Below are 19,683 nucleotides of genomic sequence, written 5' to 3'. Positions count from 1 at the left end.
GGAAAATGCATTTGTGGGTTGAGCAGAAGAGTGAAGTATGTGGTTTCTGCCCATGAAAAACTTCTCTGCCAATGCCAAACAGCTTATTCTGCTGCTGACTCTTGTTTGGGGTCGTATATTGGATTGGATGATTGAAGTCTGAAGAAACAAGACAAATTGGCAATTTAATAGTTTATTAATTTAACAAACAGGGGCCTCAGCAGCATGCGGAAGAACCAAACACAGCCACAACAGCCTGGCACCTCCTCCTCATACTGGTCACCAGTTTGGTTACACGCTGCTGTGAGATGGCATCCCATTCTGGAACCAGCATTTGTCGCAAGTCAGCCAGTGTGGTTGTGTTTGTCACTCTGGCATGAACATTGTGCCCAAGCTGATCCCACAAGTGTTCAATGGGTTTGAGGTCAGGACTGCAGGCAGGCCACACCTCTCTGTGGGGGCAAGTGTTGCCACCTTGAAGGACGGAGTTTGGTCCCAGACTGTGAAGATATGGGGTTGCCACTGGTTGCAGAACTTCATCTCGATATCGCTCTTCATTGAGATTTCCTCCAGTAATGACAAGCCTGACTGTCAACACCCAGGGTACAATAAGCTCAAAACAAGAGGCAATAGCAGAATAAGCTGTTTGGCACTGGCAGAGAGGATTTGGCAAGTTTTTCATGGGTGCATCCCACATACTCAACTCTGCTACTGAACCTACAAATGTTGCTCCATTTAAAGGGAAATAAATAGACTTTCCAACAGTCTAAGGTTTATTATCAAGAAGCATCTTTACAGCAAACAAGCAACCATACACAAATCAAAGTTTATTTATTTTTTATTAATAATTTTATTTTATTATTTTATTTTACCTCATAACTAATAAAATCAGATTTTAATTTTAATCCCTGAATCTTTCATAAATTTCTTTGATGCACTTGTGTAAACCATTTTATGTTCATGCAGTGTATATGTCAGAGACTTTTATTGCGAAAGGAAATAATTTTCACATAATCCTAGAACAAATTCTGGTTTCTGGTAACATTCCGGCTGTGGCAGGGCTCACACTGAAACTTTCCCGTTAATCCTCGTCTCACCCATGAACGCGGTAACCTATGATGTAACTGGACATGCACCTCTCGAGAAATGTAACTACACGTCAGATCGACGCAGTCCACAAGGATTACCGCCTAGGGTTCAGTGGTGTTTCCAGTTACAGTATGTGTGTACGCCCCGCAAAGACCTGATGCAGGTACTCTTGTGTGAGTGTGTGTGGGGACATAATTCAGGCCTAAGGACCGTGAGCGGGTGCAACAAAATTTTGGTCCATTCACTCAACCCAGCTGTCAGCACAGTGCGTTTGCTTTCTATTTGACTATAAACTCAGGTTTGCATCTTTCTCTTCTGGTGTTGTATCCATGCATGCAAAATGAATATTTTTACATTTTTAAAGGTGAGTTATACACATCACAGATTTTTACACTTCATTTGTGTTATTTTTTAAAGTATATATTATTAATATAAAATATGCTGCTTGTTAGGTTTAGGCTTTAAAAGTTAGGTTGAGAAAAAGGTCTTGGTTTGGGGTGAGATAAAACGGATGTCACATCCTTGGTTGGCATGATTGCCACAAAATGCTGTAGACATGAAATATACTTCCTATTGAAATACATTATGTACAAAGTTGTGCAGACTGTCATGAAAAATTGTCATAATTTGTATCCATGAACACAAACAAATGAATTGCTTTTCGTGACCACTCCATGTTTTGCCATAAGACCAGAATAAACTACACCACAGTTAAATGACCTCAGTGTCACTCCTGTATTCAGCATGATGAGACAAGGTTTTCCCCCAACAACTTCTGCAGTCTCATATAATATTCACAAATGAGGCATTTCCTTATTTTTTGTTGGTGAACAAAACGTGAAAACTTTGAAAGCTTGTGTTAAACACAGACCTTATCTCAGGCATCTTATCCATTCAAAAACACCCACTGACTTTGAGATGGAATTGGGAAAATCCTGAATTTCTCAGTTAGTCATGCAGCACTGTATTTGGAGAGGGTCTCCAACTCTTTTAGAGGTACGAGTCATTCCCTGTGGCTTGACTCGCTGACACTTAGAAGCGAATCGGAGTGGGTCTCGTCTGCTCTCGGTGTCGTTTTCTTGGTGACAGCAGTGTACACATTATCACACCCTCTAATTAACATCCACAAGTGGAAGCTGTGTGGTAATCTAATTGAGAGTGTGTCTAAAGGGAGATGCCATGTATGCCACACATGTAGCCGCACTCACCACTTGTACCACCACTCGCAGTCAGGATCTAATCACAGGTTGATTGACCTCATCCGGAAACAATTCTTTCTCTGAGTGTATATATGTCGGGTAATGTGTATTTATCCGTTTGTTTCTCAGTGTTTAACATACCAGGCTGTTCTTTCCTGGGAAACACAGTCTGCTTTTTATGAGGGGGACCACTGAAGCCGCTTAGTTTCCATGCTGTCAACTCCCAAGCATACACCCTGGTCTCTTGCTCCCCTCATCCCTCCATGCGCCCTTTCATCACTCCCTCTCCCTCTGCTCACCCCTCTCTCGCTTTCTTCCAGCTCCCTCTCTGTGTTATGAAGGTCAGCTCCCACAGCTCTCTTCCTTATTTGGAAAGTTTCTCCATTCCATGCAGGTCACTTTAGCACGGCCGACCAATCCAGTGGTTTGTTAGTTTAGTGTCTCAGCCAATCCCGTGTCCTGCATGTCCTTTTAAGGGCTGCCCATCTCTCACTCTGGAGGCCCGATGTGAAATTATCTGCTTTCCTGCTCCCTTGTGTCTCTGGTGACTTCATTTCAGCTTTTATTCTGTTGCACAAACCCCATTCTTTCACTGATGAGAATTAACATTCTATGTCTGTCTTTTTCCATTTGCATATAATCAAAAAATCTCTGTGGGCAGCATTCTCTAAAATAAAAGTATACATTAGAACAGTGGTTCCTGGTTTTTTTCATCTGACATACACCCAGAAGGCCTCAAGAGCCCCTTCATGAGCACCACCTCTCAGGGTCATCTGAACTCCTTTTAAACTCAATCTGGAGTACTCGCAGCTTACTCTTAGCAATTACAACTTCCTATTTAGACAATTAATACACTGCTTTTGTTTGCTACTCTATTCAACAGCTACTCATTATGTGTTAATGCACACATCGGTTTATTCTACCTATATAACACTCACTGGCCACTTTAAGCACATCTGTTCAGCTGCTTGTTAATGCAACTATCTAATCAGCCAATCACATGGCAATACTTTAGTGCATTTAGCATTGTAGACATGGTCAAGATGACCTGGTGAAGAAAGGTGATTTGAGAAAATATCCAGATATAAATAAATAAAATATATTTATAATGTAAAATATCCTGGTTCAAGCTGATAGGAAGGCAACTGAAATAACCACTTTTTACAAACAAGGTATGCAGAAGAGCATCTGTGAACACGGAACATGAGATGTGCGATAGCAGCAGAAGACCACACAGACCCACTGCTGCCAGCTAAGAGCAAGAAACTGAGACTACAGTTATTTCTGCTGCTTACTAGGGATGTTCCTGTGTCTAAACAAGGGAAAAAATAGACTAAGTGAATAGTCTAAATCTAAGAAACACTCAGATATCAAGTTACATTTTAGGACTGTTTGTTGGACAATGTCAAAAATGGTCTAAATGAAGGCATTTGAAGCCATTAATCGCATTTTTCAATGATGAATCGCATTTTAAATGCTGCTTAACTATGTGGCACTGTGCATTATGAACACTGCACGTTATACTCCAAACAACAGAAAAAAATTTAAATAAATTGATGTTAAACATATGAAAACACATTACTGCAAAGGATGTTTACGCATGACTGAATTATGAGAAATGAATGTCTGAAAAACAAATAAATTGTGGCTTAAAAGTGTGGATGGGACTGGGCATCAATTAAAATGTTAACAATTAGGCTAACTGACTAGTACCGACTAGTGACAATAACTAGTTGCGTACATCCCTAATTTTCACTGTTAACTTGTCTGCTTAAACGTACAGGTCCACAGTCTTAAATTACAAGTTAAAAATTAAATAGCAATTTTTATTTATTTCAGTTTAGTCAAACTAATCGGTCCACATACCCACTGGCCACTGCAGGAAGACCCCTGCTTGTGAATTATTGCATCAACTTATCCAGTCAGTATTTTTCTTTTTTAATTAGACATTTGATGACGAAGAACCACAAGCAAAGATCTCAGTGTGCAGCCAACGCCATATGTGGTTCTTTAACATGCATGTTTCCACCACTTTCCATAAAACCACAAGCAACACCTCGACAAGAAAGTGATTGTTAATAGTTCGTTAGAGAGTTCATGACTTGCACCTCGTAAACACAAACACACCGCTGAGAGGAAGCTCTGAGTCACGGAGGAGCTATGCGACACATCCTGGCAGCCATTGGTCCTTGCTCAGCAGTGCAGAACTGACAGAATATCAGTCCCACTTTAAACCGAGCACAGTGAGATTTTTAAAAAAGTTAATAAAATGCACAAAGAGGCAACAACCTGTTGTGGCTTCACTTTATAAACACAAGTTCATTCCCTGTGTGTGTTTGTGTCAGTTTAGTGAGAGACTAATGAGGACTGCTGCAGAGCCGTTTGTTTGTGCCTTTAGTTTGTATCTTGTTCCCCTGACAACAACCTCACTGAGGTTAAAGAGGTTTGGAGCTACTGCGGAAATCATTCAGTCTCAGTGGTATGGCAATTATGTCAGTGGACATGGAGTGAAAGGTATATGAAGGTCAAGCTGCAAGCAATGCAGGCTGCACTTTTTTACTGCAGTATGTAAGCATGCCAGACCTGGAAGCACTTTGTTGATAAAAAGTATGCATGTCTGTATTTTTTAGGTCTTTTTTGTTCATTTTTTTCAAAAGGATGATAAAACTAACTACCTAAAGTTGTGTCTATAGATGGTATATAAAAGATGGCTGTAGCCACCAAGTGCAATGTAACCAACTAAAAAAATACTCGATATAAATACTTGGACAGCCCATACTACACAGCATGTCACATTGTTCAAATCAAATAAATCCATTCAAAATGCTCCAAAAGTCATCAACATCAGAAACCTGTTCAAGTTGTGCGGTTCAGTGACTTCAGTTAGTCAAGGCGAGGCCCAGCAGACAGTGATTGGCTACAGCCCCACACAGTATAAAACACTGATGTAGCTTCCAGGTCTCAAAAGTGGAGCTGACGTGGAAGTGCCATAAACCTGCATTCTTTTTAAAAGCCACCAGGGGGCGATACCTGTGGCTTCAAAAAGACTTCTGGTCCTATTGAGGTTTTTCATGTAACATCATGTGCAAATTGCTCGACAGTTGTCTGCCATATTGGACATGATACAACCACCAATTGCTAGAGAAAAATGTGTATTCCCAGTCTGGTTGGTAGTGGTTCCTGCAAGTCGCTTGCTCTCACTGGGTAAAATCGGGTGCAGAGAAGGTGCTGCACCAAAAACCTCCCAGTGATTGTTCTGGGTGCTAGCAGGTTGCAACGGCTGCATGTTGTTTTTCATGTTTGTCTGCAAATACTCGCTAGCTACCGATCAAGCGGTAGTGCATTCGCAGCAAATGCCATCATCCTCCAGCAACCACTTGCAACCGCTTGGGGAATATTCATTTTTCCCTCACAACCGGTGTTTGTCAGATGGCCATGGATCGGTCTCTGGTCTTATTCACTTGATCCTACATCGTCACCATGACTGTCACATGTCCAAAGTGGCCAACAAGTCAATGTCACGTGGTTAGTGGTCATATGTCTGAAGTCTATGAGAAACTGGTAAACAGTTTCATGATGAATTTATGGGTCACTCATTTTGGGTCATATACAAACACCCATTGTCTTCCAGTTATCCAGCTCAGGGCTGCCAATGGGGCTGGAGCCTACCCCAACTGTCACAGGGCGAGAGGCGGGGTACGCCCTGGACAGGTTGCCAGTCTGTCTCAGCACAGACATAGAGAGACAGGTTAACTGATGATTCTAAATTCACCAGTTAACCTAATAAGTATGTCTTTGGACTGTGGGAGAAATCCATAGTATCTGGAAAGAACCCACACAGGCATAAGTCTAGTTCATACCATTTCTTCATTCTAAGTTTTAGAAAGGAGGATTATCTAGGATGTGCTCATTACCAAATAAGTGCATGCTTTCACAATCACATCCAGTCCTTGCTCATCACATCCAGATTCAACCCAACAAGACAGGATTTTAGAAACCACTGTGTGACGTATCTTTTATACTGTCTGTGGCTACAGCTGCTTAAATAAAAGCCACCACGCCCCTAACTTTGAGCCTTGCAAGTATGCATAAAAAATATCCAAAAAATTCACTTCTGCAGGGGAAAATATCCACAGAGGCCAAAACAATTTTTGTACTAGATTTGTAAACATGCTTTTTAATGATCTAAAGTTAGGCATTAGGGGACTGACTAGCATTTGGCACCAGTCTCAACTGGCCATTACAGGAGCTGTAGCTTTAGGCACTCCTTTGCTTACTTAATTTTTCAACTCTGGAGGCTGGATCTTAGTAAAATTAGTCACTAGAATTCCTGTTGAATTATACTCAAGTGAACCGTGTAGAACAATCCTGTTAGTGTTAAAGGGGGTTTAATTAATGCCGCCTTCATTTTTCAGCTGAATTTTTTTGGTGACACGCATGGTCATGCATGTGTTTGGGACCACCCATCCACATCCATCTGTGTGTGTTAGGGTTGAAAAGTATTTGACTTTAAGTGGAATTTCAGATTGATGATATGATCTGATTATAATTTTTCCAAATTCTGTTGTCCAAATATAAATCTTATTAATACAGCAAAAACAAGCAATGTGAGTGTGTGTGTGTGTGTGTGCGTGTGTGTGTGTGTGTGTGTGTGTGTGTGTGTGTGTGTGTGTGCGTGTGTGTGTGTGTGCGTGTGTGCGCGTGCGTGTGTGTGTGAGATTATTCTTTTTGCAGTCTGCATTGATCTGCTTTCTTCAGAAGGAAAACTTTTTAAATGCTGTCAGCTGTGGAATTCCTTCCAATTTTTCCACTTTCACACGCAGACTGATTGACCTCTCCTTTCATTATCCAGACCACTTCTGCTTGCACTTAAAATATTAGTTCAAAACTCTTTATAATCAGGTGTTGTCAATGCTTATGCTATGTACAGTAAGTCTTTGGGCTGTTTAAAATCGCATGCACAACTCACGTTCCTCTTTCTTTCGCCCTCAGGCTTCGTGCTAGCCACCCACGCACTGCAGATTACACAGTCAACCATTCATTATTACAGCATTTCTTTAACAAACCCACAGAAAAAAGCCCGAAGCCTGAATAATTCTGAAACCTCTGCAAAAACATCACGATCAGTGTAGTGAGAAAAGGCTAAATTGAGGTCCTGCTAAGTGCCAAAGCGTGCCTGTTTTTCATCATACTGAGTAAAAATGAACATAATGTAGCACTGGACATAAAAAGAATCCACAGCACTGGAGAGAGTTCAGCTTGCACGTACATACAAGGCATTTTGTGGAACAAAATCCATGCAAGAGAACAATTTTGACTGTCAAAGCTGATTCCTGGTTTTATGAACAAGAGATTAAGTTGTGGAATGGGTTTGGGGATAATTGTTGCCTCTGCTACTTGTGCTCAGTGTGACGCCCACCCAGACATTATACAGTACCAACCTATAATATAACGCTTTGCCCTTATTATCACGGTCAACATCATGGTGGTCACACCTTTGTCATGTTGCATTCTGAAGTGTCTCTTACCATGTCTTTGAGTCTTTGATTTCAGTCTGGGAGTCACTGTATCATATGTAGCCTGTTAAATAATCTGAATATCAAAAGTGGGCGTGTAAAAATGACAGCTTCCCTTTGTTACTTTACAGATGCCTTCAGTGAGACAGACAGGAAAGTGGGGAGAGGCTAGGGAATGACAACTCAGCCCTCTGCAACAATCTATCACTGTTTGGCTGACATCAGACATTGAGAGTCATGCCAGCAAAAGACATACCGTTATATCAGATATTACACAAACACATATTAGTTTGTAACTGGGCTTACATGGCCATGAGTACATAAAGGATGTGGTTTTGTCAAATTAATATAGGTTACGAGCCAATGGAACATTTTCTCCAGTGTACAGAAAAGTTTGGGACACAAGGAAGTCTAAAAGCAAAGTCTTTACTGGCTCCACAGCTAGGCAAATAAATCCAGGCAGGAAGTCGGCAAAAAGACAACAAACTAGTAAAAAAGCAAAGTCAGAAACTGTGAGACAAACATGAGCTGCCAGGGAATAAAGAGAAGTGTTTACATATTTACAAGCATATTCACTATTAACTTGATATTTGCATGGTATTCTAGCTTCAGACTATTCATTACATGTGAATAATGTCTTAAGAGAGAATAACTATTCCTGTAGCCTTACAAGGCTCATAAATGCTCAGATAGTGTTGAGCTCATAATTCATGTACAATAGCTTCCTTGCTTTAAATCAAGCAGCAGTAATCAAAAGTTTACTGAGGCAGAACCTTTAGATAATGTTTAAGTAGGTGTAAAGTATATTCACGCAGATTAAGGTCTCATTAAGTAATGACTAATAAAGAGCCAGTATACTGCACAATAAGCAACAGGTTAATGGTGAATTTTCGGTCAGGACCATTACAGTTAAAAGAATGTTGGTATTTCCTTCTGCTGTGATAAATATTCAACAGTATGGCTCTGTTTTGGGACCTCCCTGTCCTTTCACACGCAGCAGTAAGGCCTCTGAGATTAAACTAGACATCATTTAAAGGAGCTTTGAGGTTGGGTTGCAAAATGTCTTGCAGATGCAGTGCAACTGCAGACAGACTAAAGCAACCTAAATGATCTGTGCTGAACCTGTGAAGTGGCCCGCCTGAACAAATTCTCAGTGTGCAACTACCTCTAAAAATATTTTATATATCACGTTGTGACCATAACTTTTAATTTTACGAGGTGTCTTGAAGACACAAGCATGAACCTTTATCTGTAGGCATATAAGAAAACCAACCTTGGACACCAGCAGCACGTGTGCATGCGTGTGTGCTGGAGCAAACGAGATTTGCAAGTTTAAGGTGTTACTCTGCCAGCCTGTCATGAAAGGACTTCACGGATTGTCACGTGTTTACAGTTAAACCCTGTGCAGCCAAGAACAGGTGAGACCATAACTCTTCCCGTGATGGCCCTGTGCACATGTTTCGATGCAACACGTCTCATTGCCACACAGTATTCCTAAACTGTTTACGATTTTTTATTTAAGGCTCTTCTGCGGGAACCCTGTTTATTTCTCAGACAAGCACACACAATCAAATAGGCTCCAATGCCAAGATAACTTTTGATCGCCTTACGTAACAAATCTGCTTGAAGCAATAGCCCATTTGAACAAAACATCTTACTTTGTATGCTTAATCCTTAAAACAGTTTATGAAAGGGCAAACAAAAAACTGTCTGTACATGTTTCTTACTTGCTCTTTTATCCCGCTTATGGTAGTCTGAAAATAACACATCCATCAAATTCACCTTTATGGCACAACTCACACTTAAGGTCTGGTAATAACCCTTTTACATGCAAACTGTGGAGTGAGAGGGGTGTGTATACATTGGACCATATTGTCAATGAAAAAGGTTTATTGAGCTTTGAAGAACTTAAAACCAAATTAGATATCAGGGGAACTTCACTTGATACACACCCCATTTGGAAATTGTTTTTCTATCCTCCAGTAAGGAAACTGGCATCTACTGTCTATAAGACAATGATGGAGGCAACTACAGGGAAACTTCCAATAATGGGAAAGAGATCTGAATATTGAAAATGACATAATTGACTGGGAAACAGTGTGGGATAACATTTTTCATTGCTCTAAAAACCCCAACCACCAACATATTCACTTTAACATCTGTCACAGGACATACTGGACCGCCCAGAAAAGGTACATTACAAAAGCCATTCCAAGTCCCCACTGCACTTTCTGCAAACCAGAGCAAAATGGGACCTTTCTACACATGGTCTGGGAGTGAAGTACAGGAATTTTGGCACAAAATAGCAGAGATTATAGGTGCTTTAATAGACCGTCCAATTCCTGTCGACCCCATTGTCTGGTTATTGAATGATGATTCTAAACTTCATTTGTTTGAAAAACAGAGGAAAATCTGGCTTGCGGGGTCCACAGCAGCCAAGAAAATGATAGTGCAAAGGTGGTTGCCACCACACTCACTCTCCATGCAGCAATGGATGGCTTATTTCTTGGACATTGTCCTACTTGAACTCTCTACAGCAAGGATAAACAAGGCAAAACGGAAAACGATTAACCTATGGAAAAATGCGGCTGAACAGATCTCTAATATGTTGAACTCTACTGAGAAGGAACCAGGTAATACTTCTGTAGAGGACGATTAGGCAAGGTGTGCTTTACCTTTCTTACTTTTTATGCTCATACGGTTTGATTTATTCTTCTATTCTTTATATGTGTGGGTGTTTCTTTTGTCCCAGCAGATCTAACTGGACAAGCTGGGCCTCTCCTTTGAGAATTTCCTATGATTCTTAATGCTGATGTCTGGCATCAACGCCGGACATCAAACCCAAATGCCTACCAACCCTGCTCTCTGTTCCTTTAGCACAGAGAAACAGTAGGCCTGTTTTCACAGCTCGGGTCTCCTGCAGTCACGTCTGCCTGCCAAGTCACACAGCGACTTCCTACATTTCATCAGCCCAGTATTAGTAAAGCAAAAACCATCCCTCACACAGGCTTCCAGTATGCTGTTCCTATGATTTAGAACAATTTATTCTAGATTTATGAATATGTTCTTTTCAGCTGAAATAAACACTAGTGATTAGACTGTAATTTTTTTCCATGCAGCTGTTCTTTGCTAGATAATCCTCACTGCTGTGAAAACACTGCATTTTTTTTTTTTTTTGGTGGTATTTGCCTGCATGATTTTCAGTAGTAAAAGCTTAAATGCAAATAACTCCAGAAAACCTATGACATGACTTGAAATAAGTAAGTCTAGACACTCATCCCTTAAGCTAACCAAACTGCTCACTCTGATAATTAAACTCAGTCCACACTGATCCTTACTGCCTTTGTGTACATGCAATAAAACAAAAACTATTTCATGATAAAACTTTATTTTAAATATACAAGACATTAGTGTAAGAGTTTCCACACTGTCTCTGTCTGCTAACAAAGTGGTTTGTTGGAAAGTCGGATTTAAAAGAACTTCTGGAACCCCCCCACCCCCTAAAAAAGTAATTAAAGCAGCAGAGTGGGATTACTTTTCAAAGTGCTCCTTGCAAAATATATCTGGCTGTATAGAGATGGGACAAACAGGACACGATGACCTGAATGAACAGCCCTGGGTGGTTTAAGTTGAGAGTGGTCAGCCTCTGTTCATACAGACCATTTCAGAAAACAGAGTTCAGTCTGGCAGAAAGATGACCTTTGGCTAATGGCATGGCTGCTGTTTTTTACTGTGCAATTACAGATTTTAAAGGGGAGAGGGCAGGAGAGGGGTGGCTTACGCAGCCTCACATTGGGGAACTGATTGTTTCTAGTGGCGTGCTCATGTTGTTACTGCGGAAAAACTCATAGAGAAGCAGCTTTACCGCCATTCGAAGAAATCCCACACATAAGCTGGAATGAAATTAGGAGTTCCTCATGCATGGAGCTGTTGTCCATTATATTGTACAAATGAGATTTGGAATCTAAAGTTACCATCATTTTCATCAGTGTCCATAATATTAACCTCTTATTCATTTAAGAAATAAAGTAAAATGGAATTTAATAACAGTTACTGTCAAGACCTAAAATTCAATTCCCATAAAGCTCTGAAACATTGTGGACAACAAGCAATTAGCTTACAACTAATTTACAGGATGTCACAGGTGAATTATTGTTATGATTTGTATATTTATATGTGCCTAATAGTTTTCCCCCTTCTCCCTCAGGTGGATCTGGCCTGGCCTGAAAACGCAAAACAAAAAAGTGAGCAGGAACCTGAGTCTTTCTCCTCCACTTTTCTGCCACCGCAACAGTAGTTGATGTAGGAATGATTTAGCCTTATGTTTTATTGGCTTCTTTTTGTGTTGTTATGGGTCCAGTGGGGCTATTTTTGTGGCCTTTTTTCTTAGATTTAGTTCTGATGTGTGTTTAGGTTGGAGGGATGACACCAGATCTTATAACCCTTAGTGGGATGGTCTAAGAGGCTTCCACCAGACCAGCCCACTAAGGGTTTTAAGGCCCTTTATGCTTTTGCGATTCAATGGTGATATTTTGGTTACTGTTAGCAACTTGTGTCTTTTTTTGTTGATAATAAATGGTCAAGTTCTTTGAAACTCCTCAACTCTTTGTGGTTATGTTGGCCTTCTTTCTCTAGGGTTGTGTAGGGTAAGATCATTTCGAGGCTCTTCTGGAAGTTGCAAGTCTTTGTTGATGTGAAGTTTTGATGAACTGGATTTGTTGTGTGTCTAATGTCTCTTCTATGGTTGCGTCTTCTGTAGCTAAATTAACAAGGTATGCTGAACATGCCGCAAAGCTCTACAGCATCATCCTCACAGTCATATTTACCTGTAATTTTCCGCCTCCTCCTCTATATTCTCAGCTCTGGAAGCACAGAATTAACAAGTCATAACATTTATATGAACACCATCCATGAGCAGGAATCAAAGCCAGCACACATGCAGTGAAACTGGACTATGCAATGCAAGAATCAGGCTTTGCTGCTCTGTAAATAAACTAGTCCACATGCAGGCAGACATGACCCAAATCATAGTTAACCATCTGAGTTAAGCAGCATCCACATATAAAGCAATTTGCTTGTTGTGAATTGCCTTGTGGCTGACGCTTGGTGACTAGAGGACATCCAGTCCCAGAACCACTAATGTAATTTTCTTCACTCTCATTTGTATTTGCTTCAGTGGCTCAAATGGACCAAAGTGGACCAAAACTGTCATCTTTAAAACTATTTTGCTAGGATGACTAAAATGTAAATATGATACAAATATCAGTGCAGCTTCCTAGAAGCCTGAGGGGAGTGAGATGCTAACCACAACTTCCCTGCTTTTCGGACAAAGCTGGAATTTTGTTACATGTCTAAAAAAGAAATGCATCCGCAAGTGGGGTAAAACCCATGCACAAAAGGTTTGTTAACTGCAGACAAAACACAGGACTTTTGAAAATAAAGCCACACCCTGCCCAGCCCTTATCTAATAACCATGACATCCTACCTGATCCCCACAGAGCTGTCAGAAAGGTGCTCAGGAAAAAACACTACACTTTGTCCCGGGCTGGGTGTGCAGTGTGAGGTCAGACAGAAACAATAGGAGCCATCCAGCAAATGCCACTCCGATCTGTTTACAGGCACAGGCAGACAGCAGCTCCCAGACTTGCCCTGGCACACACTATGCCACACTGACCCCGACATAAAGGTAGGGGAATGCCTATGTTCCAAAAAGGCCTAGGAGTCTCCCTTTAACCCTCCTGACAAAGCTGAGACGCAACACTATCATTTCCACCACACCTCAGACAGTCTTCCCAGTCTGTCTCCCTCCCTCCCAGGAGCCCTTCCTTGTGACTAGCCTTACCCTGGAGCACAGACACATGGGGACATGACAGGTACTCACAGCTTTGGTTTAGGTTTGGTAGGCAGTGGAGGACCATCCTTCCCAGGGGATGGAGACAGCTTGCCTGGGATTGGAGATGAATCTGGTACCACATAGGCTATACTTTGAACTGGGACAGAGGCATCTATTGTAGACTGTGGCAGAGGTGGAGGTGAGGGCGGGAGTGTGATCTCTTTAGGAAGGGTTGGAGGTGATGGTGGATTCAAGGGTTGGCTATTTCGTACAGACTCCTTGTCCTTGTCCTTGTCCTCCACCTCTGAGCTCATCTGTACTGGAGGCAGAGCTGACACACTGGGCCAGATCTCCAGCTCCTTGATCTGGAGACTGTCAGTGCTGGGCTGAGGCAGCGTCTTGGGTGGCAGCTCCAGGAGGCTGATCTCGTTGGGTGGGGGAGGAGGAGGGAAGGCTCCTGCATCCTCAAACCCTGAGCTATCACCAGACATGCCATTACTAGATGAGTCCTCAGCTGCTGAGGGAAACAAACAAGAGGAAAGTGGAATTTTTTTTGTTACTTTAATGTTTAGTTTTCTCTTAGCCATCGCATACCTCATGAAGATCACACACACACACACACACACACACACACACACACACACACACACACACACACACACACACACACACACTGCATCGCAACTGATCTGATCTGAAACAGCAGCTGGAGCCAGTCAGTCAAGTCTGATGCAATTCCTGTTTATTCAGCCTTTCCTTTAAACTGTGCGGTGAGTCCTGTTCTGTACATACACAGTTCTGTCTGTGAGCATGCACACAGAAATATTTGTGTCCCGCTGCACCCACAAATCTCACCTTTCCCTCACAAGCAACATAATAATACACGCAACAAAAGATGGTCAACTTCTGAAGACCTACCATAACAGTGTTTATAAATGAATGTAAACTGCAAGACCTCAAGGGAACTACTGGACTATCAGTGCTAGTGCAATGAACCAGTACTGATTCCTTTGCCAGATTCCCTCTGTTTTGGAAAAAGTGCACTTCATCTTTGTTTAATTTTACCTTCCAGCAACAAGATTTGGTCTTAACATCAGACAAGTTTTCGAGGACATCGGCTTAACCCTCTAACCTCATGCTATTGCAATATATCATTTTTTTCAACTGTTTTCCAAAGATTTGGCAATTGGGGGAGACTAATAATAATAATAATAATCATTCCTACAAACACACATCAAAAAATTCTAAGTATTTAAAAGAAAAAAACTTTGCTTTCCAAAAAACATAGGATTAGGGATAAGGTTCTGCTCCAGGATTGGGGTCAACACTGATGATGACTTGGACCTCACAGGGTTAAAGACCAATAAGGAGAGTCTGGACCATCAGCAGACTTCTCAGAAATCAACCACCATACACATGCTTGCCAACAAGTTCTTTCACTAAACCTTGAAAACACAAAGTCTGCCAGCATAATGGGACCCAGAACCTGAAACTAGAATCAGTGAAAGCAAACAAGTTAGAGCCCAAAAAGTCTAGCCTTCAAAATTGCTAGGACACATGTAGGAAATTAGTTATCGACTTTGAAATTCCTCAGAATTTGGGGGATTTTCATGTGACTTTAACAGTGAATAATACTGAAACCACAGCTTAAGGCAGGGATGTCAAACTCTCTTTAGTTTATGAGCCACATACAGCCCAATTTAATCTCACATGGGCTGGATCATTAAAACAAATCAACTTTTTCCCCTTTCAGTGTAACGAAGCATGAGTAAATTTTCAAAACCTTTGCATCCATTTACAAAACAGATGAGATATCTTGAGGGAAAAAAAGGGCATTTTCAACAGTAAGTCTCAGTTTTTCCACATTCAGTCATTCTACTGTCATCGCAAAGAAATCGCTATTGTTGTGAAACAAAGAAATGCATCTGCACGGCAGCTTGGCTTAACCATCCTACTTCTGTGGTAATGGAAGGTGATTGGTAATCTCTTTGTTACAAACAGGGCTGTAAAAGTAACAATGATTCAGACCGTTCAGGGTTCTGGCAACCATTTTCGTGATATCATCCATTCCAACATTTTGCAACAAAAAGCTTCCTGCAAATACAGTAAAAACCAAAGAAACAAAATGATAGAAAAATAGAAAGTCTGGGAACATAATAGGACATAGAACCAGAAATGAGAATTAAGTGAAATCAAACAAGTTAGGGACCAAATGGTCTAGTTTTTAATATAGCTGGTTATTGAGACTTTAACTTTATAAATCCATCAGAATGTGGGGAATTTTGATGCAAGTCCAACATCTTAATACACTTCTACATTTGCCTCATTGCCTTGTTACAATTGATTATACCGATTGCATCTTTCAGTCTGTTTCAGACCCACCTGGGGTGACAGTGAGTTGGGCTGTGCTGCTGACAGAGCCATAAAGATTGGAGGCAGTGCAGCAGAACAAACCTCCATCCTCTGGAAAGGCCTCGGCAATAACAAGGGTGCAGATTTCCTCTAAAAAAACCCCAAAACAACCCAAAACAGAAGAAAAAAACACCTCTGAAAAAGCACATATTTGAAGATTAAGAGAGTCGAAGCTGAGAGACAGAATCATCACAGTCATGAAACCCAGAGACATGTTGTGACTTGATTTGTTTGTGATGAACAGAGTGACATGTTGACACTTGATTTATTTGTGATGAGCATAATAGAGATATCACATAGACATGGGGACGAGTTATATACACAGAAGCATGATGATGGATATGTCGCACAGACTGATGAATCACTATTCAGACGCACAAAGAGCAGAGAGAGGGTGAATAAGCATGGACGTAACTATTAATGAAGAACAGACAGACACAGGTGCAGATGTTCAGGGATGTCTGAGTGATTCACAGCCAAAAAGCCGCACCTGAAATGACCTCTGAGTCACACAGGGGGAAAATATCTGACATAAATTAGTGCGTGTGTCATTGTTTATGTGTTGGAGTTTGCAGATGACGGGGCTTCAGGGACTCCCCGCGACTCCACTAGACGCAATAATGAGTGTTGTGTGAGATTTATCGACTTCTGATCTTCTGTAGTTATGACCAAGGCTGCAGCTCAGTTTGAGTCTCCAGCCAAAGCTTATAATCCATTACTAATTTTAACTGCTGACAGCAGCCAGGAACATGAAAGCAGGGCTGTAATTGATAGAGTAGATCTTGGAGGAACTGAGGCGACATACCTGGCTCAGCTGCAGATCGAGGTTCTAATTCACAGCAAATAACAGTTAGAGAGGAAGAGAAGAAAAACAGAGATTTTGCTTAACATCCATGCGTAATCAGTTTAGTGCTAAAAATTACAAATGGTTTAGCTACAACAATTTTCTCAGGTGCCTCACTTTTCTGGAGAATACGAAAATCAGGAGAGTCCAGGATCTCGTTTCCCTGGCGGTACCATTGGACCTGCAGAGGAGGACTTCCTCGAACCCTGCACTCCAGAACCACCACCTGGCCCTCTGATGCCTGTGCATCCTGCAAGAGCTGCACAGAGGAAGGATTGTTAAACTAAAAGACTGAAAAAATAAGAGAGAGGAAATGAGAAAAAGGAGTGAGTGAGTGACAAGGACACAAGAATGAAACCTGACATGAAAGAATAAATCTACTTCAAACGCGACAAATGACATATGGAGACAGCAAAGTGGATGAACTCCATTTAAAAAGCTAAGAGGCTATCAAAAAAATCTTAAAGGTTATTTTCACAGGACTTCCCCTTCAAAGAACCAGGAGTCCTCTGGTGTCTAACTGGCTCCATCTGGTCCCTTAGTTTTGTGCCTCAGGCAATCAGATAATGCACCAAAATCTGACTGTTTACTCTGTCCATATATTTCATCTTTAGCCTAGAGTAAGCATGTGTTTTCTTCCAAATAGCTGTCACTAAGTGCTGATACTTAAAAAGAAAAGAAAAGAAAAAACCCGCACAAGCTTAGATCATTTTGTCAAAACTGATGAAATTAGCTCTTAAATATTTGGACAATGACAAACTGAAAGTACTGAAACACAAGTCAATGTTTCCAGCATCTCAACACTGATATATATGGATGCTCTCTGGATCTGTATGAAAGAGGATCTTAGTGAATAATCTCAGTTCAAAATAATATACTGGCCTCGGGTGGAGCCACTTATTACCCCCTTACAACCTGTTTTATCACCCCTCACTTTAAGCCAACTTGCCTCTGATTGGCTGCCCCTCATAAACATAATGTTTGTACAGCAGGTGGGTGGGGCTTCAGTACAGCCAGCACCGCACACTGCACATACACTCTGACCTCTATATTTGAAACTATGGCCATGTTTAATCTGAGCAGCCACCAATAAACACTATTTAAATAGAGAAAATAAAGAGCATCTAATTGGTCCCATTTAAATCATCTACCATTAAGTTATTACTTTAACAGCATAGCTTTTAGTATAGCAAACTATATTAGACTGTTTGTAGGCTTATTATTAACACTTCTAATATATTTAATTGTTCTAAGTTTGCCTATAAATAAGGGGTGTCAAACTCATTTTAGTTCCTGGGACACGTACAGCCCCTGATCTCAAGTGGGCCAAACCAGTAAAACCATTGAATAACAACGCATCTTTATTTTAGTGTGAATATCAGTAAACAATGTATTTTAATGAACCAGCCATTTACAACACAGATGATGAACAGTCTTAGATATCTTACAATAAATAACTGTAATGTCAACAGTGAGTCAGGTTAGTTGTGCAATGTAAATCACAATGGATCCACAAAATTAAACAATTATAGCTTTTAGTGTTTATCAAGCAAATAATTTGACAAGAGCTAGAAATTATTTTAAGTTACCAGACATTTTCATGCTTTTGTAGGAAAGCTGGCGCTCTCCTCACCAGGAGTAGCTGTGCATGTTATTAAAGAATTTATGACTTCACTGCAATTTTTACACATTTTATCCTGCACAGCCTCTCTGGTTGACTGGTTCTGGATCCTGGGCTGCACATTTGACACCCCTGATATAAGTGCATGTAATGTGCTTTAAGGTGGAACAAACCCCCACATGGGTGCTCTCCACATCCAAATTGGAGGGTTTTCGCCTTACAAATTTCCTCCTCTGTCCAATTAATTATGCTATAGCTTATCACATGAGAGCTTGTGTAAAGTCCACAGTGACATAGATTGGTACATCCATCAACAGGAGATACTCAGTATCAGGGTGGATAAGTGTGCCTCTCACTGTACATTTCTGTGGCTATCTCTGGAAGACCAAGGGTTGAATGTACATCATGGGTCTGACAGTGTGTATGTGCGCGTGGGTGTGTTGTATGGGTGACATCATGGTGCTGACTTCACTAGAGGCAAACATCCTCTCATTGAGATGATTAAAGCTTGCAACATTTTTTTAAAGGAGGCTGGGTATGGGGGTGAAGAAAAACAAGTGTCTTTTTGTAATGAAGAGCAAAATGATTTAGGGATTGACTGGCTCGATGAGAGCGAATTAGACCTGACCCTCGTGGGGTCGCATGTTTGAAGCCTCAACTCGTCTCATTCCTACCATCACATGACCCAAAGCCTGAAGAAGAGAGTGAACGGGGGGGTGTTGGAGGAGTGCTGAAGAGACTGAGCTGGAAAAGGGTGTCGTGGAGCTCAGGGAGGAGGAGCTCTCATCAAAGTCTATGTTTTATTTGACCCCCACTGCTCAAAGCCACAGCACTGGATACTGTTATTATGGGAAGGCAAAGAGTCTGAGGACAATGTTTATCAGGTTCTGTGTTTGTATGTGTGCATGTATTGCATGCCTGATGGGTTGTATGTAAGTATGTATGCTTTTCATGGTTTGGTAATAATCCCCTTGTTCTTTTTAAAGGAAACCTTAATGGTATAGCATTCAAATATTTCAGACACTGGTAGGCTTCTAATTTTGCCACAGCAGCATGAGTTGGAAAACAGTGCTTCACGTATAGACTATATGTAAAGAATAGACATAGAAACTGTGATGTCACCCATTGGTTTGTAGACTAAAGTTTTGGGGCCTTGACTTTAGCTTTGTGGTGGTCCTCACGATGTCTTT

The 19,683-nt window shown here is 41.1% G+C and overlaps 1 protein-coding gene across 1 annotated transcript in view; it reads right to left on the bottom strand.

Moving 5' to 3' along the window:
- Positions 1-19,683, bottom strand: part of palld (palladin, cytoskeletal associated protein) — a 68,905-nt gene that overhangs the window by 20,204 nt on the left and 29,018 nt on the right. Inside the window, exons 6-10 of the mRNA XM_030727510.1 lie at positions 16,990-17,131; positions 16,834-16,857; positions 15,999-16,118; positions 13,665-14,133; positions 12,610-12,645 (exon numbers count right to left, since the gene is read on the bottom strand). Coding sequence (XP_030583370.1) covers positions 12,610-12,645; positions 13,665-14,133; positions 15,999-16,118; positions 16,834-16,857; positions 16,990-17,131 — 791 coding nt within the window. The remainder of the gene's footprint in view (positions 1-12,609; positions 12,646-13,664; positions 14,134-15,998; positions 16,119-16,833; positions 16,858-16,989; positions 17,132-19,683) is intronic.

The sequence above is a fragment of the Archocentrus centrarchus genome, chromosome 4 (genome assembly GCF_007364275.1).
Source record: "Archocentrus centrarchus isolate MPI-CPG fArcCen1 chromosome 4, fArcCen1, whole genome shotgun sequence".
NCBI lineage: Eukaryota > Metazoa > Chordata > Actinopteri > Cichliformes > Cichlidae > Archocentrus > Archocentrus centrarchus.
This window is presented reverse-complemented; position numbering and strand designations above follow the sequence as displayed.